Source organism: Salvelinus fontinalis, chromosome 9 (genome assembly GCF_029448725.1).
Source record: "Salvelinus fontinalis isolate EN_2023a chromosome 9, ASM2944872v1, whole genome shotgun sequence".
Classification (NCBI taxonomy): Eukaryota; Metazoa; Chordata; class Actinopteri; order Salmoniformes; family Salmonidae; genus Salvelinus; species Salvelinus fontinalis.
In genome coordinates this window covers 26,816,322-26,840,503 of record NC_074673.1, presented here as the reverse complement: position 1 = coordinate 26,840,503, position 24,182 = coordinate 26,816,322, and the positions used below count along the sequence as shown (strand labels likewise).

Here is a 24,182-nt window from a genome sequence, read left to right as displayed (position 1 = left end):
CAAGACAAAGGAGCTGGTCGTGGACTACAGGAAAAAGCGGGCCAAACAGGCCCCCATTAACATCGACGGGGCTGTAGTGGGTCGAAGAGATTCAAGTACCTTGGTGTCCACATCACCAACGAACTATCATGGTCCAAACATACCAAGACAGTCATGAAGAGGGCACGACAAAACCTTTTCCTCCTCAGGAGACTGAAAAGATTTGGCATGGGTCCCCAGATCCTCAAAAGGTTCAACAGCTGCACCATCGAGAGCATCCTGACCGGTTGCACCACCACCTGGTATGGCAACTGCTCGGCATCTGACCGTAAGGCGCTACAGAGGGTAGTTTGAATGGCCCAGTACATCACTGGGGCCAAGCTTCCTGCCATCCAGGACCTATATAATAAGCGGTGTCAGAGGAAAGCCCATAAAATTGTCAGACACTCCAGTCACCCAAGTTATAGACTGCTCTCTCTGCTACCGCACGGCAAGTGGTACCGGAGCGCCAAGTCTAGGACCAAAAGGCTCCTCAACAGCTTCTACCATCAAGCCATAAGACTGCTGAACAATTCATAAAATAGCCACCGGACAATTAACATTGACCCCCCCCCCCTCCCTCTTGTACACTGCTGCTACTCGTTGTTTGTTTGTTACCTATGCATAGTTACTTCGCCCCCACCTACATGTACAGATTACCTCAACTAGCCTGTACCCCCGCCCACTGACTCAGTACTGGTGCCCCCTGTATATAGCCTCGTTATTGTTATTCTTATTGTGTTACTTTTAATTATTACTTTTTATTTTAGTCTACTTGGTAAATATTTTCTTAACTCTTCTTGAACTGCTCTGTTGGTTAAGGGCTTGTAAGTCAGCATTTCACGGCGCATGTGATTTATATCAGTCCCTCCAGGACTCCTTTTTTTTAACCAACAATCCACTCCATATTATGTGACAGCTTGCAAATTTGACCAATCACTGCACTATTTCCGCATAAAACAGTAAAATCATCGCAATGTTATCACATAAAACGGACCCATCACCGCAATACAAACAGAGGGCTTGCAATTTCAACCAACCACCTCACATTTACAGTTAGTGCCTTTTCGCGATGAATTGGAAAAAATCATTGCATATTGCCATGCAAAATGTCAGAATTGCCCAGTAACATCAAGCATTTTTGCTTGCAAATATCACAAAAGATCCCTGCAAAATCCTGAAGGGACTGATATAAATATTTTATTGTTACTTGGCCCAGATAATAACAACACATTCATTGAATCAATGGCCCACAATGTAATTGGTTTCAAGAATGATTTAGACATAGTTTTATCTCTATGGATTTAGACATGAATATATACAGAAATATACACCAAGTATTTTACACTATCACTAGCATTTTGAGACCGTTGCAGTGTATCCATGGCTCGATCCAAATCAACCACCTGAAACAATGGCAGCCATTTTGTTTTCCTAAAACACTGAGCTGTCTGCCCTGTCAGTCAGCCTCTCTGTTCAGATTGGTGTGATGGCTCTGATGCTCATCACACTGTCAGCCCGGGCTCTTCTTTCATTAGTCTGGGCCTGTCCGTCGGCCACATGAACACAAATCACATTGACATCCTAACTCGTCAGATACACACAGAGCAATTTAACTGATATTCATTAGAGAGATGACAAGAGCTGATGGGCCTCTCTGGAGGAGGAGAGGGGACTCATTTCTCCCTCTCTATCTCTCCACCCGCCTGCACGACGCTGAGTGACTTTGTTTTGGGATCAGTGAGGCGTGGCATCGCCTATCCCTTTCCTCGGGTATCCTCGAGACAAAGAAGAGACATCTCATCTGAATTACTTTCTACAATATAAAACCATCTAGAAGCATTCTCCTCAATCTCCTGACATCTCCTGAAATGTCGCTTTTCAAGGGCTAAGGCAGTTGCCTAGCCTACCTAACGGTCTGTATTAATGCTCATTCAAACAGAAGTCCAATAATTTAGGACTTTCTCCTCAAGCCCCTCATTAGCCCCCATAGTGTCAACTATCTTATCTTCGCCGTGTTCTCCAAGAAGTCAATACAATTCACTCACCCATCAATTGCTAAGGCATTAGCAACAAACACCTAGATTCAGGGCTATACCTTTAAGTCACAGAATACTGTATACATGTTCATGTCCTCGGTCGTATGTTCTGCAGCACAGTGTTGTCAGTTGAACTATACTATAATCAATGACGTGTTACGCCCCATCTTTCAATGGTCAGTCTTTATTAGCTAGAGGCTTTACTCAGCTAGTCTGAAGTGACTCCTCACAAGGTCCCCATGCAACGTTATCACAACATATTCCAAACGTCTGAGACGGAGCCGTGTGCAGTCTGAGGCGGTAATGAGTTTGTGTGAGAAGACAGGTTCAGGACAGTGTGTGTTAATGAATGTGTTCCCGGATGAGAGGAACTGAAGCGAGAGGAGATTTAAAAGAGTAAATGGTGTGCTGCTTGAGCAGACTGTCCTCTGAGTGAGGAGAGAGAACAGGGGGTTAGTCTGGGCAACTGCATCACTCACCATAGTAACCAAGCCAACTCAAAGCCAGATCACTCAGTTTAGACCAATAAAGAAATATGTTGTGGCTTGTCAATGTAGCATTGTATCGGAATTAAAATATATATAAAAAAAAAATCATACAAAAGGCATTTGAGGAAAGCCCAAAAAATTGTAAAACACTCCAGTCACCCAAGTCATAGACTGTTCTCTCTGCTACCCTACCGCACAGCAAGCAGTACCGGAGTGCCAAGTCTAGGACCAAAAGGCTCCTTAACAGCTTCTACTCCCAGGCCATAACACTGCTGAACAATTAATCAAATGCCGCCCGGACTATTTACATTGATCCCCCCCCCCTTTGTTTTTACACTGCTGCTACTCACGGTTTATTATCTATGCATAGTCACTTTACAAATTGCCTCAACTAACCTGTACCCCATTGACTTGTGTTCCGGTACCCCCTGTATATAGCCTCGTTATGTAATTTTGTAATGTAAGTAAGCGGTTCACGGTAAGGTCTACACCTGTTGTATTCTGCGCATGTGACAAATTGTTTTGATACCTTAACTCTGCATTCATTTGGTAACAGTGTGTGTATATTCACAGCCTCAAGGATGCAGTGTGACCTAGCAGTTAAAGCCTCTGTTGTAAATTACAGTACCTCATGAGACAGAATAGGAGTTTGTTTCATGTCCTAGCTGTTTAGGGATGCAACTGCTAAGTGTAAGTCTGGCTGTGAGGTTCATCTGTATGTCTGCCATGACCATTAACCAGTGATGTCCCAGCTCCTGTGCCCCTAGCTGCCTCATGACGGCATTGACGCCTGGTGGTAATCAGCCCACTCAGCCTGCTGTTGCTCTCTCCTCCAGTGGCTTGTTTCAGGAACATCTGGTGGTTTCCATGCAGCACGCACCACCTGGCAGGCTCCTCGGTGCAACACACCCTGCTCTTAGCTCGCACATACAGCTTGGTTGGCTTGTGCAGACAATACAGTCTACTACACAGATCTGAAGGCTCTGCCTGCAGTAACTAACAGTGTTGTTGAGGATGCAGACTCTAGTTTCTGGAGTGCGTTTTGGGACTGTGTAAGAGAATAAATTCAGGTGGAAAAAACATTTGTGATATTTGAAGAAACAACAGTTGCGTGAAGCAATTTAAGTCAATTTAATAATAAAAGCAACAGGGCATGAACAACGTTCCATTTTATATATTTTGTTTTATCAAATAACATTTAGAAAACTATTGTGCAAAACATATTCATGTTAGTCTTCTTCAAAGGCTCTGCACCAGTGGATAGTCATAGTCCTCTTAAATGAGGAAATATAACAAGTATGCATAACAGCAAGTGGTAAGCCTTTATACTGTATGTACATTTTTACATAGACCTGGATTGAGGTCCCCTGACTTGATGATAAGCAATGTGGCAGATTTGACAACACAAACTATATATAAAATCATATCAAATGTGATGTAACAGACTACTTACTATGTTGTCAATTCATTTGGCAAATTCTCAGAAAGAGCACTCCCACATTCTTGCCAGATATCTTACAGTAAAAATAGACCAACTAAAAACTGACGCACCAAACTTGTTTTGAACTGTTAACTTGTCAATGCATACATGCAGTTCAATAAATGTATATAAACTTCACCAAATAAATACATTGTCATAAATCTGAACTTACTATACTTTCCAAAGGGAGAGTTTACCCAAAACACAAAATGGCTTTAATGTTTCCTAACCTTCAGCGAAGAAAACAAATCCTAAGTGTGTATCGCGGTCTTTCCTGGTCAAGACAACTTACAGTAAAAGGTAAGGAAACATGTAACTTTGCAATTTTAGCGAACTATCCCTTTGAAAGCAGAATATTCATGACCTATATCTTCAACATATGAAATTAATGTCTTTTGAAATAGAGAAAAATACAGACAAGCAAAGGCCATGGAAGTAAATACCATGTGCTGACACTTAACAGTAGTTAATGGCATCATTGTGCATTTTTGTCACACACTTCATTTGTTTTCTTTTTTCCTTTGTAAATTCTCAATTACATTTTTTTTTTTACAGCGTATATTCCAGTATGTCCAATGCTGGCAGCACTCAAGTGTTTCTATAATGTAATGTCAATTCTACTTCTAGTGTTTCTCTATCTCAGAGACATACAGCAGATGGTCCTCCGGGGACATCCCATGGCTCTTGCTGAGGTGGAGCTTGATGGCATGCTTACTGGCAAACTTACGGATACACAGCTGGCACCGGTACACAGTCGCACTGCCCTCCTCCAGTGACTGGGAGGAGGGTGGAGAAGAGAGGAGGAAGGGGTCCGGTTGGGGAAGTTTATTAGACCCACCTTTCAAGGAGTCCCTCAGGGTCTGTTTGGGGGAGAGCTTGGCCAGGTCCTTCAGTCTGAAGCCCAGGTGGGCCTCCAGGTGGCAAATATAGGCAGTGGGGGTCCGGATCTGTGAAGCACACTCGCTGCAGAAGAACACTGGGTGGCCCGAGTCCAGGTTCTTGAGGAACTTGGTCCGGCCAGTCCTCCTCAGCTGGTACTTGACATTGGCCAGCCAGTGGCTGATGGTGGTCATGGAAAGGCCAGTGAAACGGGACACGTGCATCCTCTCCTGGGGGCTCAGGTCAGACATGATGTACTTCCCCTCGGACGTCTGCCTGAGGCTGGAGGAGAACTGGGCCTGCAGGAGGATCAGGTGCTGGGGGTTCCAGTTAGACTGACGCCCCTTCCTCTTATTGGCCATGGACCCCTCAGCATCCTCTGCGGTGGTGGAGCCCCCCATGTCTGTGACCCGCTCCGTGATCCTGGTCCGTGAGGGGGGCATGGAGATGTGGTGTGCTGATTGTGTCAGGTTCCTCAACATGTCGGAGATGTCCGACAGGGCATTTTCATGGTGAGGGCTGCTGGATGTGAAGGGAGAGACCACGGTCATTTTAGCAGGGGTCACCATTGAGGAAGGGGAGATGGAGGAGGCTGTTGAGGAGGGAGTCAGAGGAGCAGAGCCAATAGAGCCACCTCGATCACTCTTCCCTTTGGTCAGGTCCATGGGCTGGTCATCACTGGACTGACAGACACTACTACGAGCCACGGGCACTGGGTGTTTTTTGTTGTGCGTGGGGGGAGCGGCCACGGCGGCCCTCTCGGCCATACTCTGGCTCAGCCTGGACAGCAGACTGAGAGGGTCCTGGCTGGGCAGGGTGGGCTTGGCTGCTTTCCCCAGGTGGATATTCATCACAGACTGAAGGGCACTTAAAGGGTTAACAAAGGGCTGCTCCAGAGGGGCGTGGCCTGTTATGAAGGCTGTGCTGCAGCTCAAAGCAGAGAAAGGTGATTGGACCATTTCTCTCATGTGCTCTCTCTCGGACGGTGAGACCCTGTCGCTATGGCTATCTCTGTCGCTGCTAGCCAGGGTCACAGACCTCCACTCTCGGGGTGAGTCTGCTCCAGTGGATTCCCACCCCTCACTGCTACAGGGTGAGAGGTTCACCTCTTTCTTGGGGGACACCTCGCTCTTTACCCTCCTCTCCACTTTTGCCACTTTCTCCGTCACCTTCTTCACCAGCTCCTCCATGGCCTGGAAGTTGTTGAGGTGGGGTAGGGCAGAGCTCTGACTATCGGGTGGGGAGATCAGGGACTGGGACTTGCTGAGGGAGGAAAGCCCCCCCTCCCCTCCAGTGAACAGGTACTTGACAGGGGAGCTCTTCTCAGGGCTACCTTGGGGCATTTTCAGGGAGTTGGGGAACTGATAGGCAGCATGGATACTGGGGTATCCCCCCCAGCTGGGGTTACCACTCTGGGCTTTGTTGATCGCTGATGTCACGGTGTTCTCCAGGGACTTGAGGATGTCAAAGCCGCCCTTGGGGCTCTCTTTCAGGTCCTCCTCAGTCAGATAGTTATACTTGGTGGAGATGTCAAACTTCTCCACCTCATCATCATCGTCCCCGTTCAACACCTGCTTGTCATGGCTGACCATGCCCTGGGTAAACTCTTCCTCCATCTCCTCTTTCTTAATGTCTTTGAGAGGAGGGGAGATAGCCGGAGGTGATATGGCAGAGGGTGGAGGAGGGGAGAATGTAGAAGGAGCTAATGGGATAGATTGAACCTGCTCCTCATTGGGGGGCGTGGCCTGTACAGGGCTGGGTGACATGGCCTCTGGGCCTGGCCTACCTCTCTTACTAGGGGGGTTGCCGTTGGTGACCCGGAGGAAGTGACCCGTCACCATCATGTGGGCAGTTAGCTCCTGCAGTGTATTGTGGGAACTCCCGCACTCCATGCACTTGAGGATCTGGGTCTTGCGAGATTCGAACTGCCATGCATAGCTGGCGCCGTTCTGGTGGCCAAAGCGGTTGTTGGGAGTGATGTATGGGTTAGAAGCCTTGTTGGATGGGATGTTGTGGTCACTACCTAGGAAGGCTTTGGGTTTGGGGGTCACCTCTCTTGAGCGTGGGGAGCCAGGGAGGTCCAGGCTCCCAGAGAGTGGGCCTCTCTTCCTTGAGATCATTTTGGCTGCCACAGTGGCCATGGGTTCCTTCAGAGGCACTTTCTGGTAGTGTTTGGTCTTGATCATGTGAACGCTCAGGTCCTGCAGGGACTCGAAGGAGTGGCCACAGTACATGCACTTCAGCACCTTCGCGGCATCCTCCTTGCCCTCCATCTCCAGCAGGGAGCGCTTGCGAGGCTTGGACCAGCGCCCCTTGGCCCCATTGGCTCCCCTATCGTGGTTGTCATCGCGGTAGTGACCCGTATCATTCATGTGCACAGTGAGGTCCACCAGGGTGTCGTAAGCAGCGCTACAACCCTTGCAGCGAAACTTGCTGGCCCCGGTGAAGATGTTGCCGTACAGTCTGGGGTTCTGCCTGTGGAGCTGCACTGTGCTGAAGATACTGGGCTCTGAGGGAGGAGGGTGGTGGAGGCTCTGAGAGGCCTGCTGCTGCAGGGATTTAGCCACTGCGGACTGGTGCCAGTCATAACTACTGCTGCTGCAGCTACTGCTAGTGCTGCTAGTCCGCGGTGGCTTCTCCACGGGTGTCGGTGTCTGTGTCAGGGTTGAGTTAAAGTTCAGGGGTGACCAATAGGAGTTTGTCAGGAAGCTGGAGTAGATTGCCTTCATCTGTTCCAGGGTGTCCTGCGCCAAGGGAGTGTCCAGGCCCGAGGGGGTCCCTATCCTCATCCCAGCGCCGTTCAGAGGCTCTTTGACAGGCCCCTCAGATTTGACCGAGGTGGTCTCAAAGTCTGACAGGGGGTCGCTGGCCTCGCTCACGTGTGATTCACTGTCCATCTCCTGAGCAGAGAGCTCAGCCCCAGCAATGGAGTCCTGGTCACCCAGTGGCTCTTTGGTGAGAAGGTCATTTTCTGAGCTCTCTCCCTCCTCTGGAAAGTCCACATCCTCTCCTTCCACCTCCTCCTTCATCTCCTCTGGAGAGTAGGCTGGAGGGAAAACAGAAAAGAGAGCGAATTATATTAAGGCCAGTGAACACTGTGTTAGTAGAACTACTGTAGAGAAAGTTTATCTTCTACGGGTGCCTGAGGTCTCGCAGGAATAAATGAGCCATCTGTGAGGGATCCGAGTTAAAGCCAAGTTGAGAAATGACAGTCATCCCATTTCACCTCATCAACCATTAAGGTGTTATTTTCCTCCAAAGGCAAGCCAGTGTTTATATACTACCCCAGCCACATGTATAACTTACTGATGCTCCTCTCCCCTGTACTTTGTTTATGGCGGGGAAAAAACTAATCTTGGCAAAAACATAATGTGCCATTTTATTTCTCAGGGCGCAACAGATTGAAATGAAAGCTGAATCTGAAATGAATGAAGCCCAATCGCGCCGTGGCATTCTCCTCTGGGGTAATAAATGAGGTGGATCAACCTCCATCTGTCAGTTAATATGTCTGTCGCCTCTTCAATTGCCTCTGTCTCCTTACATGCACATGCCATCCACATTAACAAGGACGTTTCACTCATTACTAAAAAAGGGAAGCCGGATTTATGACGATAAGGCTATATGGTTACACTATTTTAGGGTCCACAATAAACCATTTAAAAGCATTTATGAATTGTGTTCACTATTTGTTCATAATTACTCTCACATTAAGAAACTAATTACTAATCATTAGTAAAGCATTTTTGCAGTCCCTAAAGTGAGTGCCATTTTTTGAATGACCACTGTAATTTCTCACAAAAAAATGGGCATGCCATTGGTAGACATTCCTGTCATTCCTACATACACACGTGTGAATAACTATCTTACTAACATTTACAAATGTGGGAGTAATGATTATTAAATGGTGTGTACACTGTTTGTAAATGCCTTACAAATGTTTTATTATGGACCCTTAAAATAAAGTGGGTCCAATCTAGATTGAAGTCAGTCACAACAGATTATCCAGAGTGATGTGGATTATGAGTATTGCAGACAGGGCAGGAATGGTTTTTGTAGCAGTCTCCCTGTATGTCCCTAACAGGTGCTGGTGTTAGGCAAACACAGTATCAGGACATCAGAGACATTTCCTCAGAGAGAAAGAGAGGGAGGGAGAAAGACGGAGGGAGGAAAAGTGTGAGGTTGAGGAGGAGACAGCGGCAACACATAAGCGACCAGTCACTTTGCATGTGTGTGCCTTCAGCTCACCTTAGACAGGTGACATGTTAGTGTGTGTGATGGGTGCCTGGCCCTGACAGATCACAGGGGACACACACAGACCCCTCACTCAGTGCCCTCCTCCCGTCCTCAGAGATGGTCTCCTGTAGTGACAGACTGTCCCCCACCCGGGTCCCCACACACCATCACTGACACAGCTAAGTGGCACAAATGTCTTAGTGAAGGCCGCGTCACCAGCCTCCTCCCTCTGCCCCTTCCCTTTCTGTCCACTTCATTCTGGACTCAACTCCCCCATCACAAAAAACAAAATCTCCAAAACAATGAGCAAAGATACTTGGAACATCTTGTATACTTATGACAGATATAGATGCAGATGAGCATACTGGCTCTGCACACACTGATCCACCATCCAACCCACCACCAGCCCAACCACCCCATCCATCCAACAGCGCACCCACCCATCCATCCACCAGCCCAACCAACCGAAACACCAGCCCATCCATCAATCCAACCACCAGCCCACCCACCCAGCCAACTACCCCACCAATCCAACAGCGCACCCACCCATCCAACCCAACCAAACACCAGCCCAACCATCCACCAGGGCCAGGGACCCATCTCTCTCTCTCTCACACACACACACACACACACACACACACACACACACACACACACACACACACACACTCCATCCATCCAGTATCAGAACATCAGAGACATTTCCTCAGAGAGAAAGAGAGGGAGGGAGAACGACGGAGGGAAGAAGAGTGTGAGGTTGCACGTGTGTGCCTTCAGCTCACCTTAGACAGGTGACTTGTTAGTGTGTGTGTGTGTGTGTGTGCGTGCGTGTGAGATGGGTAACTGGCCCTGACAAATCACAGGGGACACAGACCATTCTCTGTGCCCCCTCCCATCCTCATTCATCCATCCAACCAACAGCCCATATATCCATCCAACCAACCAACCAACAGCCCATCTATCCATCCAACCACCAGCCCATCTATCCATCCATCCCTCCAACCATCAGCCCATCTATCCATCCATCCAACCACCAGCCCATCTATCCATCCATCCAACCACCAGCCTATCTATCCATCCATCCCTCCAACCATCAGCCCACTCAACCATCCAACCAAGCACCAGCCCACCCACCCACCCAACCAGCCCACCCACCCAACCAAGCACCAGCCCATCTATCCATCCAACCAACCACCAGCTCATCTATCCAGCCAACCAACCACCAGCCCATCTATCCATCCAACCAACCACCAGCCCATCTATCCATCCAACCAACCACCAGCCCATCTATCCATCCAACCAACCACCAGCCCATCTATCCATCCATCCAACCACCAGCCCATCTATCCATCCATCCAACCACCAGCCCATCTATCCATCCAACCAACCACCAGCCCATCTATCCATCCAACCAACCACCAGCCCATCTATCCATCCATCCAACCACCAGCCCATCTATCCATCCATCCAACCACCAGCCCATCTATCCATCCAACCAACCACCAGCCCATCTATCCATCCAACCAACCACCAGCCCATCTATCCATCCAACCAACCACCAGCCCATCTATCCATCCAACCAACCACCAGCCCATCTATCCATCCAACCAACCACCAGCCCATCTATCTATCCAACCAACCACCAGCCCATCTATCCATCCATCCATCAGCCCACCCAACCACCCAACCATCCACCAGCCCATCTATCTATTCATCCCTCCAACCATCAGCCCACCCAACCAACCAACCAACCAACCAGCCCACCCACCCATCCAACCAACCAGCCCACCCATCCAACCACCAGCCCACCTATCCATCCAACCAACCAACAGCCCATCTATCTATTCATCCCTCCAACCATCAGCCCACCCACCCAACCAACCACCAGCCCACCCATCCACCCAACCAGCACCCCCACCCACCAGCCCATCTATCCATCCAACCAACCAACAGCCCATCTATCCATCCAACCAACCAACAGCCCATCTATCTATTCATCCCTCCAACAATCAGCCCACCCAACCAACCAACCAGCCCACCCATCCAACCAACCACCAGCCCACCCATCCAACCAACCACCAGCCCACCTATCCATCCAACCAACCACCAGCCCATCTATCTATTCATCCCTCCAGCCATCAGCCCACCCACCCAACCAATCACCAGCCCACCCATCCACCCAACCAGCCCACCCACCCACCCATCCAACCACCAGCCCATCTATCCATCCAACCAACCAACAGCCCATCCATCTATCCATCCAACCAACCAACAGCCCATCTATCCATCCATCCAACCATCAGCCCACCCAACCAACCAACCAGCCCACCCATCCAACCAACCACAAACCCACCCATCCAACCAACCACCAGCCCATCTATCCATCCAACCAACCAACAGCCCATCTATCCATCCAACCAACCAACAGCCCATCTATCCATCCATCCAACCACCAGCCCATCTATCCATCCATCCCTCCAACCATCAGCCCACCCACCCAACCATCCAACCAACCACCAGCCCACCCATCCACCCAACCAACCACCAGCCCATCTATCCATCCTACCAACCACCAGCCCATCTATCCATCCAACCAACCAACCACCCATCTATCCATCCATCCAACCACCAGCCCATCTATCCATCCAACCAACCACCAGCCCATCTATCCATCCAACCAACCAACAGCCCATCTATCTATTCATCCCTCCAACCAACCAACCAGCCCACCCATCCAACCACCAGCCCATCTATCCATCCAACCAACCACCAGCCCATCTATCCATCCAACCAACCAACAGCCCATCTATCTATTCATCCCTCCAACCAACCCCCAGCCCATCTATCCATCCATCTAACCACCAGCCCATCTATCTATTCATCCCTCTAACCATCAGCCCACCCACCCATCGAACCAACCACCAGCCCATCTATCCATCCAACCAACCACTAGCCCATCTATCCATCCAACCAACCACCAGCCCATCTATCCATCCAACCAACCACCAGCCCATCAATCCATCCAACCAACCACCAGCCCATCAATCCATCCATCCCTCCAACCATCAGCCCACCCAAACATCCAACCAACCACCAGCCCATCTATCCATCCAACCAACAGCCCATCTATCCATCCAACCAACAGCCCATCTATCCATCCAACCAACCACCAGCCCACCCACCCATCCATCCAACCACCAGCCCATCTATCCATCCCTCCAACCATCAGCCCACCCAAACATCCAACCAACCACCAGCCCACCCATCCACCCAACCAGCCCACCCACCCAACCACCAGCCCATCTATCCATCCAACCAACCAACCGCCCATCTATCCATCCAACCAACCAACAGCCCATCTATCCATCCATCCCACCAACCATCAGCCCACCCACCCACCCACCCATCCAACCAACCACCAGCCCAACTATCCATCCAACCACCAGCCCATCTATCCATCCAACCAACCACCAGCCCATCTATCCATCCAACCAACCACCAGCCCATCTATCCATCCAACCAACCACCAGCCCATCTATCCATCCATACATCCTTCCAACCAACCAGCCCACCCACACAACTGCCCATCCAACCAACCACCAGCCCACCCACCCAACCAACCACCAGCCCACCCACCCACCAAACCACCCAACCACCAGCCCACCCAACCAACCACTTCAAATCCCACATCCCCTACACACAAAAACATCCCGTCTAAACAAAAAAGTAATTGCTGGAATAACTCCCATTTCCAGTGCTAACAGCCAATCTCAGGGCGGGAAGCGGGTGGTGCTGGTCTGATGTGGGCCCTGGGGGTGGTGGGTGTCAGCAGGCAGGCAGCCCCACTGAGAGGGCCAGTCTACTGGGGACCTGACAGGTGTGGCCTAGTCTCCCATCCTGCCCGTAGATTTGGTTTGTCACTGGGTATCCATTAACTGCCAGTCTCTGCTGATCGCCTGCGACAGCTCTGATCAAAAGATGTCACCAGGCGCTGTGTGCCTGGCAGGGCCTGGCACAGCGCTCGTAAAGAGAGCCAAACAGGCTGTAAATAAAATGACATGATCACTTCCTTGGCCTCCCATGTCCTGGACACAATTATGATAATGTGAAAGGAGGAGGTAAATGGCTCCCCGCTCGGCAGGCAAACCGGCAGGGAAGATATCTCGGCCGTTGTTTTTTCCCTCTCCTCTTCCGGATGGTGTTTGTGCGAGTGTCTCATTTGAAGGAGGAAATACAGTCAGGATGAGGTAGCTATGTTAATGTGTTTGTATCCAGAGCAGCTGGCCACAGATGTCAGGTTTAATCACGGAGGTTATGACTCTGGCATTAGCAGGCAGGTTGAACGAGTCCTTAAGTCGCTCTTATAGTCTTGACCTATCATGAACATATCTTACATATTTCTTCAAATCTCTGTTCGATCTTTATATGACCACTTTTGGTGAAAGTGAGCCAGTCATCTAGCCATTCTTTCTTACTGTTGCATAAAAATAAAAAAAGGATCAGAATTTCAAGGTCCTTACATTTTTTTAAAAATAAATAGCTTTTCTGGCTATTTAAATACAGACACATACAACTTACTGTAGTTTACTGTTCATTAGTGTGAAGTCTAGACAGCCAGAGAACGCAAGACTAAAAGGTGGCCAAAAGGGTCTCGCAAAAACAAAACAAAAATGGCCGAACAGCAGTCAACGGTCCCAGGCAATTTAAAATGCCAAACAGCCATTACATCTGAGCACTATCTGTTAATTTGATCCCCAATGACTGATCATCCATCACTGTGGGTGACAACCACCATCCAATTATTCTCCCTGGCTTGACTGACAACAGAGGTGATTTATCACGCTAATAAAATATGATGGGTTTTGTGGGTTCATTCTGAGAAACAGAATGGATTATTAAGAAATAAGAATACACCTGGATGGATAATTAAGATAGCTACACTCTCATGGGCTCTTAAAAGGTTATTTGTGGTGGGGTAGGGTTCTACATGGAAGCTTTGTCATCTGAGGAACCCTTTATGGTTCTAGCTAACACCTGTTTTTTCTAAGAGTGTAAAGTATCTGGGTGGTGTATTTGCTAATAGTGGTTGTGTGGGCTTTATCATGATTAAATCTGCCAAACGCTGCACTTTGGACTTAGTGTGGGAGGCAGTTTCACGTCTCAGTCACGCTTCACACAGAAATAGCAAGACCAGAACACAGAAATAGCAAGACCAGAACACAGACAGACACACACACAGGAATCTTTCACATGTAGAGAAACACATCCTGCACGAACACAAACTCAACCCTACAAATACAGTCTGTCGTTGGTTGCTACACACACACATACAGGCGATGAGAAAAGACAGTGACATCTTTGGCATGCTCACGGCATTCCTGTGGAGTATCAATTTCATAAACATTAGGGCCGCAGACGCGGAAGGATAGATCATTTGATAGAAATGCTGCAGAAACATGGGATAAAAAGGTACAGCAAAAGTAAAAGAAACAAAACCAGGCCCTCTCGGTAGATGGGATAATCAAAGCAGAGGATGTCTCAAAGTAAGAGGCACACCCTAGTTCATCATCAGTAATCATATAGTCACAGTCTGGAAAGCTTGTCGAGAGAAGGAAGCAAGACACGATTTAGTCTACAACCAGATGTTTTGATGTTGAAAGAAAACAAAACATTCAAACTGAAGTTATCAATTTGTAAGAATCAACCTTTAAGAATGGTATGGGTGTTGGAGGATCTCTGTTGGCCCTCAGTCCCCTGCTCCCTCCACAACTAACCTCTTCAGTCATCCTACACAGCTGGGGAAACAGTAGAGCTGGGGGCCAAATCACACACACAACACCGGGGTAAACAGGATGTGTAATCAAGACACTACTACCCAAGTCTGCACTACAACCACTTCTTGACATACTGTAACAGCTTACAGCTAGCTACAGGAGCTGAGCAGAGAGCAGCTGAAATGTGGGAGAGAAGGGAGAAGGAGGAGTATTATATTCATTGGTGGTCCAACCACCACCTAGCCTAAAGCTGCAGACCATCATCTAGCACCGCAGCAAAATGTGGGTCATGAATATTCATAGGAAAGGGATGCCATCACTAAATGCTCTCGTTCTGCAACTGTACCACATAACAATAACAGCTCCACAGCAAGGAGGCTAGCGTTGTTCAGTTATAATTGGCTAATGCTAGCTCGAGTTAGGAGTGGCTATTTAAACAAATCCAAACTGTAGATTAATCTATTCTGGCCCATATACTGCTTTCAGGGTAACTGGAAAAAGAGGTAGGTGTGAAAAAAAAAAAAATTTTAAAAGGAAAAATCTTTTGAGGATCCTGAGGTGGTAAGGAACAACACGCTACAGTAGAGTTATGATCATAGCTTGATCACAGGGAGGGTACTGAGAGCGCAGAGAGTTAAACGAGGTAGTTTCTTATTCCTGATGTGTTCTTTAACTGGGACATCTCACCCTTAATGCAACACAGCCCCTCGGCGAGTGGGGGGGGGGGGCTTACTGACAGGAAGATGCCTTAAAACACTTAGAACCTCCAGGCAGGAAATCACTTCTGCCTCAATCACACAACCACAAGCCACTGACTTCCACTAGCTCGTTTCCCAGCAGTCGACTGAGTAGAGGCTTTAAAAGAGGGGAATACTTTCATACAACAGCCTTGTATGGTTCTGTTAAACTGTCCTGAGATTACTGGGAAAAGGAGGAGAGTATTATACTCATTGAAATGTCTTTATTCCATTAGCATTTGTCATGCTAGGCTAACCACTCCTTGCTCTAGCAGTGGTGCTCCCCTCGTGGTCTCTGTTGCTAGGAAGGAGGAAGCAGGATGAGGTGAAATGACACTCACTGTCAGAACAAATAGGCTACAGTTGTCATAAGTCATACCCTCAAGAGAAAGATTTACTAATATGTAGGAATGGGAATTACCAGGGACCGCATGATACGATACTATCACGATACCTAAGGTGCGATACGATATGTATTGTGATTCTCACGATTCTATATGTATTGCGATTCCATACTACAATCTTAATGTGATCTGATGTTCCAAACATATTGCTCATTATATGGCTGCTGCAAAGAGACAAGAGAGAGCATGAGAACATTTGTTTTGATCAGTCATAGAAATAAAAGTGCTAAAAACAGCTTGGCTCACCATTTAAAAGAAGATGGAGAATAAACTCCAGTGTTTTTCATCCTATAGTTTTGGCACATGTACAGCAGACTAGCGCTAGCTACCACTTCCTAGCAATTATTGTCATTTTACAAATCGATACTTGGGAGTCAAAGTATCTATATAATATCGTCCAAAATAATTTGCCGATATCTAACTATAGATTTTTTCCCCCATCACTACTAATATGTGCCTGTGCCTGGTCGCTCAGAAAGAGATGCTCACGACAGTCTATTGTAACTGTACATCTCTGTTCCTATTTTTTTTGCCCCTAATGAACGAGGTAATACACTTTGTCCGCTGATTGTAGTGCAGGATGTGTACTCTGGGAGATGGGAAAATCAGAGATATCCCTCTCGCTCCAGGCAAGCCTTAGGGCTGTACCATGTCAAAGCAGGGGGAGAGAGAGAGAGAGAGAGGGGGAAGAGAGAGAGAGAGACAGAGGCTGAGCAGGCATATATATTAAACTGTACTGTACTCCCAGAATGCTGCATTGTTGTTTTATGACTGTACCTCCAACAGGCAGCTGTATATACAAACCTTTAGGACCTGAGCTATATTGGTTTCAAACGGGTACAGTTCAAAGACATTTCGATCTTCCACACACAAAAAGATTTGAAGGGAGAGAGAGACCGTTTCAGATGTTATGTTCTCACCCTATCAAAGTGTTTAGAACTAGACCCAGTCACAATAACTGATGGATAAATGGAAACAAACAAATTAACACTACCTAAACAGCTTACACAGGTGCAGAATAAAGTGGCAATGGGTTCACAAGTTCAAACATCAGAGTGGAAGAATTCTATGTTACGGGAAAGCTGTGCTTTCAGATCTACCCCAAACCTATCGTCCAAGACCAAGCACTATCACATAGGGTCACATATTATCCCGTACTTGTACAGTTTTCTACCCATATCACCCAGTAATTCCTCTCAGCTCTACATCAATCTTATATCCTTCAAGATCTACCATGTATGATAGGATGATATATTATCCACTCCAGTACACTTGTCTTACAGTTGCTCTACCCACATAACGCCTACTTCCTTGTATTTGTTCTCATCTCTCTTGTCCACCCCACTATAGCTAGCTCCATAGGTCATATGTTAACTGCTCTTTAGATTAATGTTCTGATGGTGTGACTCCAGCACAGGTCACCTGCCTCTGCCTTAGCCTGTACCCAAGCCTCTGCCAGGACATAGGGCCAACTTCACTCCCAACAAACAGCTGTTGCGATGATCGCCTAGCAACGAGGTGGTGATGGACGACCCTAAGATGGATGGCCACCATAAATCACACAACACCCGTGTGTGGGGGGGGGGGAGGGGAGAAGAGAGAGAAACTAAAGAAAGGACAAAAACAAAATAACCTTTTCTCTCTTTGTGGAAGAGAGTGGAAGCGGCAGTGGTGTTGGCCTTGCCTTGACCTCTCACTGAGCTCTTATTGGTGATAGTGGTGTAACTGCACGGAGCACGATGGGTCACACGCCTGACGACCTCCTCAGGAAAGAGTCAAAGAAGGGTTTTGGTCTGACACCTAATGCGTTGTATTTCTAATCTACGCTACACTATCAACTGACTGATTATACATTAAAACGAACCATCACTATTTTTTTTCCGTCTAGGAAGAAAAGCTAATTTCACCCACAAAATGGTTTGCAAGCACATTGTTCGTTTATAAGACTGGGATCTACTCTTTCAAAGGGCAGAACCCTCCCGGCAAAGCAAAGCAACCTGGGTAGTGTAGTTGATGGATAAACATCATATCATCCACTATAGCTGGGCCATCTGATTCAGCCCAACTGCTGTGGCACGGGTGTCTAGTTACACTCAGGCAGAGAGCATGGTCATCCATCACACAGTGAGTGTCTGTCTAAGGCTTTCCACCCTGCCTCTGCTCGTCCTGCTCTCCAGTTACAGCCCTACACGGCCAGCCTAAATAATATTCTCCATGATAAATGGCACTATAAGCCTGGGATCCATCATTAATCTGCTTTTTAAAGAAGCATCCCCGGTTAGGACCACAGGAGAGCAGAGCAGCTTGGGTTCATTTTGAGGCCAGCCTAGCATGAGTGATACCCGTCAGCCCGCTCATCAGGGAGTTAGGCTACAGATACACCGTCTCCCTCTCTCACGCACAGCCACAGATACACACACATACTCCCATTACACACCGCACACATTACACAAGGTGCAATTACACACAGATAACACACATATCCAAGAAACAGATATTGTTCACATTTGTACAAACATCCAGAGATCGTCTTGGAAAAACATTGTCACTCATCAAAACATAACTCATGTAACTCAATCCTCTGTCATCCAAAAACACGTCCTTGTCCTCCCCCATCCCCTCTCCGACAGTGCTTTGTACAGTCCCACACTGTTGTGAAAAACTTTTAAAAGTGCTCTCTTCTGGCTCTTTCCTTCTTGCTCCTCTTTTTCTCACTACTCACCCCTCCCCTCTTTCTCCATTCCTTCCCTTCTTTCTCTCAGTCCTCTCTGTCTATTTCTCTCCTCTTTCATTATCGCCCTCTCTCTCTCTTTCACCCATTCCCTGTGTGTCTGCTAAAGCCAGTATGATAAATGACACACGTCAGTGTGTCAGGAACGAAGGGTGGGCCAGTGATAAATGACTCTGTTGAAAAGGAAATCGGCTTTTTGGCATGGCCAGGCTATTCTCCTCCTGGATTCAGTTTCAGGACCCCAGAAGACCAGAGAAGGCTCAGTTTCCCGAAAGGAGCACACATCCCACTAGGCTCTGACGCGTTACCCCCCGGGGAGGAGGGTTTGAGTGAGCGAAGCTGCTCCAATTTTCACCATAGCACAGCTGCATCTATAACAACAACAAACGGTGGAAGGTTTTTTAGAAAGTACCCACGTAGGCCTACTCCAGTCCAGACAGAGGGCTCTTACATACAGATGAGGATGGATAAAGTTTTCATTTCTGTGACAAGGTTGGCTTTTCTTTTCTGGAGCCCGGCCCTATGGTCTGACATATATCAAGTGGGGTTTAAAATGGAGAGGAGCCCGTACCACCTCTCCTCCCTTTTTCACTGGCAGTTCAGGGTGGCATTGTTATCATTACACTGGGTGGATTTATGGAGTCAGGCCCTATGGCAAAAACAAAAAGGCATCTGTCAATACCAGTGGGAAGCACTCTGTCACCCACCCCTCCATGGCCTGGCAGACAGGCGTGGAGCGCTCATTAGGTATGCACTTATCAGACACATAGATCACAGACATGACTCAACCTCGCCGGAATCTAGCCACAGTAACGTTCATTAGCAATGGGCTGAGTGGTGTAAAAAACAAGACTTCCTCGAGCCTCGGACCTGCACGGTCTAGCCCTATCTATTGTTTAGTGGAACAATTACGAGCCCATATGCCCCCTCATTCCCGTAATGACATATACAGAACACACACATAGAAACAACACCCAGTCACCCACAGAGAAAAACAATGTTTTGTTTTGGTGTGATTTCCAATCCAGACGCTATATAAACGTGTCTGTCTAAAATAGCTGTTGGTCTCTGTAATCCATGTCTCTAAGCAAGTTTGAAAGTGAGCGCATGCGTTTTCAATTTCAATGTATATTTTAGTTATTTGTGTAATGTGCGCTAATGATAATCTACAGTATCTGAGCCCATTTCTGTCTAAGTATAAGAGATTCTGCAATGACGACAATGGTTGAGTGACAATGATGATGGGGTTAGGAGGAGGAAAGAGTTCGGAGGAGCGAGAGAAGAGTGCGAAAAGGGTTCAGAGAAACGATGGCCTATGACTGACCCTCCTCACTGCAGACTTTTTGCTGCCATTCCTTTCATTACCACTGCCACCCAAACTGCACAAACTGAACACACGACTGATTGCTGCCACTCTGGCACAGCTGACCTGGAAGCCATAGGCCTAACCCTGCAGAAACAGGAGACCTCTAGCCGTAGAGCCCAGTCTAAACCAGAACCCCACCTCCTGTCGCTAGCTCTGCTCACACACGACTGGAGCACAGGCCGGATTTGAGCAGGGGCCTGGATTTCACTACGCTGGCCTGAGTAGGAGACTCGATACCTGGCTGGGACAGAGTAACTCTCACATCCATAGAAACACCCACACACACCAAATATAGCCACTAACTGTGAGGAGGCTAACCTAGGGGCCATCCTGTTAGGTTCCAGTCACTACACCGAGTACACTCACTACAATGATTTAAAAGCAAAAAGCATAGCCCCTGGGCCTATAGTCTAAGCCAGTCACAAGCCATTTGAATACATCCTGAGTTTCCTCCCAAGCTGTTTGAGTTTCTCCTGTTAGGTGTCTTCAGAGCACTCAAACCTGACCCATGCAGGTACACTGGGCCTTTTGTCACCTGCAGCGGAAAATTGAGTTACAGCACGACCAAATGTGAGTGCTGCGCCGGGAACCGAGGCACTGTGTAATATCAACTTGATTACATCAAAGTGGTGGCAAACCTAGTTGGTTGGGACCGGGCACACCAAGACTTGTCATCTCCAATCATTAAGCCCGTCAAGACTTCATCAGTCCTTCCAACTAATAAGGTTAACTCTAATTAAGCTAGCAAAAAAACATATATTTTTCTACCAGCCAAGAACAAGGCAGAGAGAAAAGTGGGGCCGAGAAAGGAGTGGGGTAGAGAGAGAGAGGTTTTTCATGGAAGTCTCAAGGTTGCTTTGGGCAGGCTCTCTCCCGAAGTCCCTAATCAAGACCCACCATCGGTCATCCTTTTCTCTCTCCATCCCCATTTTCTGTGCTGCAATCAATTCATCATCACCCTTTGTGTGTAACTGAACAGTTGACAACTTTATAACTTGCAGCTGCAAGGGACCCACTGACTAAGAGGTAAAAAAAACAAAGAGAATCAATGGATGAACAAAGAAATTAAATAAAGTTTCCTAACATTTCCACAACTAACACAGAATGGGTCTATATTACAACGTGCCATGATCCTGCGTCAGAGAGACAACAAAACAAGCGGATAGGAAAGAAAAAAAGGAGAAACAAGATATTCCACTGATCTCAAATCAGAAAGCTTTCAGTCATTCTTTATGTGCTCCCCTCAACCTCTCTTTCTCTGTGAGAGATTGAGAGTGTACATTAGGCAGGGGCATTTTGATGAAATAAAAGCCCAGGCCAGCGTATGGCTAAACAGAATGGGAGCACTCACTCAGCCTGTCTCTGATTGACCATTAAAGCCATTGATGAATGGGGCTGTCAGAGGAGAGAATTAAATCAAACATGAAACAAAGCCATCCTGACAACCGGTCTGACAGAGCAAACCATTCCTCCCTTCCATTACATAGCGCACGTCTCCTTTTACAACCCCCCCAGTGTGTGTCTGTGTGGTAGGCAATATGTGTGTGTGTGTGTGTGTGTGTGTGTGTGTGTGTGTGTGTGATAGAGCCAGTGATGTCTGACTGTGAAACCACTTTACCCCTTTGCTTTTTCGTGAGTCACTTGACCATTGCAGAGGAGAGGGAGGAAAAAGTACATAATGCTTTCAAAGTGGTTTTAATGTGACGTCAAGGGGCTGCATCACATGGTGGAGTGAATTCCTGATGTAGATCGGGAAGGAACAGATCAAAGCCGGATGACAGCCAATCAATCAACCGTCAAATCAGACATGGCAACTGTCGATTATAGCTTCTTCCAGTCCACATAATCCCTTTGTCTGTACCCAATTGTTTATTTTATCCAAAAAAATAGAGGTCATTCTTCCACCTCCCAATTCCAAAGTTAGCCGCTTGGCTCAAATGTTCACAAAGACCCTACTACAGAGACAGTGGGCTCTAGCACCGCCTTGGGCATTCCGTTATAGCAGACTGAGCAACGTTTCCCCATATTCTAATTCGTCCACCACGGTAAGTTAACGTTTACCGGGAAAGTCAGCTATCCATGGGAACAATGGGAAGAGGAAAGTTGACTGTAACTATCGGATGTGAGTGCTGAGAAAAATAGTATGGCTACTTTGTAACAAGGGGAAATAAATGGCAACATTCGAGGGATAGTTACAGTAGCGTGCTACTCCTGGGATAGTAGGCTCGCATTAGTGTTACAAATCAAGTTAGCCTATACATCGAGTGAAAGCACTAGCACTCCTATGAAAAAATACTGGAAACGGAAATCCAGAGGTTTGAGAACAACAAATCTTGCAGCTGCTATATCTACATATAAAACCATTCCCGTCGTAGTAGCCTACGTACCTGCAGCGCGCTTGGGCGCTTCTTGCTTCCTCCGCGGCATGTTTGGTTTCCCAAAGAAGAGTTCTCTTTGGCCTCACAGAATCAGAGCTACTCCACTACACAGCGATTACGCCTTCATACACGAAACAGTGGGTGTTATCCGTAAAAAAGCTAAGAGCATTGTTTTTCCAAATAGCACAGAAAAACGAAGCAAGTCGGGAAAAAACTGCGAATATCTGTCTTTCGTCCCCCTATGCGCGACCACAGGTAATGATCAACAGCGTTAAACGCGATCACCTCGGATCCTCTCTTGTCGAGGCAACAGGCAAACTTCAGCGATAGCGTCATTCAAAGCATGAGACTGGGCAAACCCACTTTACACCTCGAGAGGGGAGGGACATTATAACACTGTCTGTCTTATTCTCTTTACTGTCAATAATGTGTGGGCTAACGTTACGTATGTTGACAGTGGGAACACGACTAGTAATTCGGATAGTTTACGTTTTGATTGGGACATAATTTTAGTCTAGTCTACATTAGGCCTATACCTTTATGATCACTACTCTGGACGGTTCTGAATTAGAATATGTGGACAACTATAAATACCTAGGTGTCTGGTTAGACTGTAAACTCTCCTTCCAGGCTCACATTAAGCATCTCCAATCCAAAATGAAATCTAGAATCAGCATCCTATTTCGCAACAAAGGATCCTTAACTCATGCTGCCCAACATACCCTCGTAAAACTGACTATCCTTGACTTCGGGGATGTCATTTACAAAATAGCCTCCAACACTCTAGCAAATTGGATGTAGTCCATCACATCCGTTTTTTCACCAAAGCCCCATATACTACCCACCACTGCGACCTGTATGCTCTCGTTGGCTGGCCCTCGCTTCAAATTCGTAGCCAGACCCACTGGCTCCAGGTCATCTATAAGACTTTGCTAGGTAAAGCCCCGCCTTATCTCAGCTCACTGGTCACCATAGCAGCACCCACCCGTAGCACGGGCTCCAGCAGGTATATTTCACTGGTCACCCCAAAAGCCAATTCCTACTTTGGCCGCCTTTCCTTCCAGTTCTCTGCTGCCAATTAGTGGAACAAATTACAAAAATCACTGAAGCTGGAGACTTATATCTCCCTCACTAACTTTAAGCATCAGCTGTCAGAGCAGCTTACCGATCATTGCACCTGTACATAGCCTATCTGTAAATAGCCCACCCAACTACCTCATCCCCATATTGTTTTTTATTTTCTTCTCCTTTGCACCCCAGTATCTCTACTTGCACATTCATCTTCTGCACATCTATCACTCCAGTGTTTAATTGCTAAATTGTAATTATTTCGCCACTATGGCCTATTTATTGCCTTAACTCCCTAATCTTACTACATTTGCACACACTGTATATAGACTTTTCTATTGTGTCATTGACTGTACGTTTGTTTATCCTATGTGTAACTGTGTTGTTTGTGTCGCACTGCTTTGCTCTATCTTGGCCAGGTCGCAGTTGTAAATGAGAACTTGTTCTCAACTGGCCTACCTGGTTAAATAAAGGTGAAATTAATATATATATTTTTTAAAGTTTACAATGTTCTTAGCGCTTGACCATAACTCTCAGTTCCATTACAAATAAATCATTGGATGAAGTTTGGTTAAGATCCGCGACGT

At 47.2% G+C, this 24,182-nt stretch overlaps 1 protein-coding gene across 1 annotated transcript; it reads right to left on the bottom strand.

Annotated features, from left to right (window-relative positions):
* Positions 1-3,657: 3,657 nt before the first annotated feature.
* Positions 3,658-22,879, bottom strand: LOC129862358 (teashirt homolog 3-like). Its single transcript, XM_055933907.1, has 2 exons — positions 22,537-22,879; positions 3,658-7,950 (listed from the first exon to the last, which is right to left on the bottom strand). Exons 1-2 carry the CDS (start codon positions 22,574-22,576, stop codon positions 4,649-4,651), a joined length of 3,342 nt encoding a protein of 1,113 aa, XP_055789882.1. The 5' UTR covers positions 22,577-22,879; the 3' UTR covers positions 3,658-4,648.
* Between the last annotated feature and the right edge of the window lie 1,303 nt (positions 22,880-24,182).

Bases quoted from the DNA above. Each gene is read 5' to 3' on its own strand.
- LOC129862358 (XM_055933907.1), bottom strand. From the start codon at position 22,576: ATGCCGCGGAGGAAGCAAGAAGCGCCCAAGCGCGCTGCAG. The intron at 7,951-22,536 runs GTACGTAGGCTA...TTTTCCCTCCAG, and splicing joins AGCGCCCAAGCGCGCTGCAG to CCTACTCTCCAGAGGAGATG.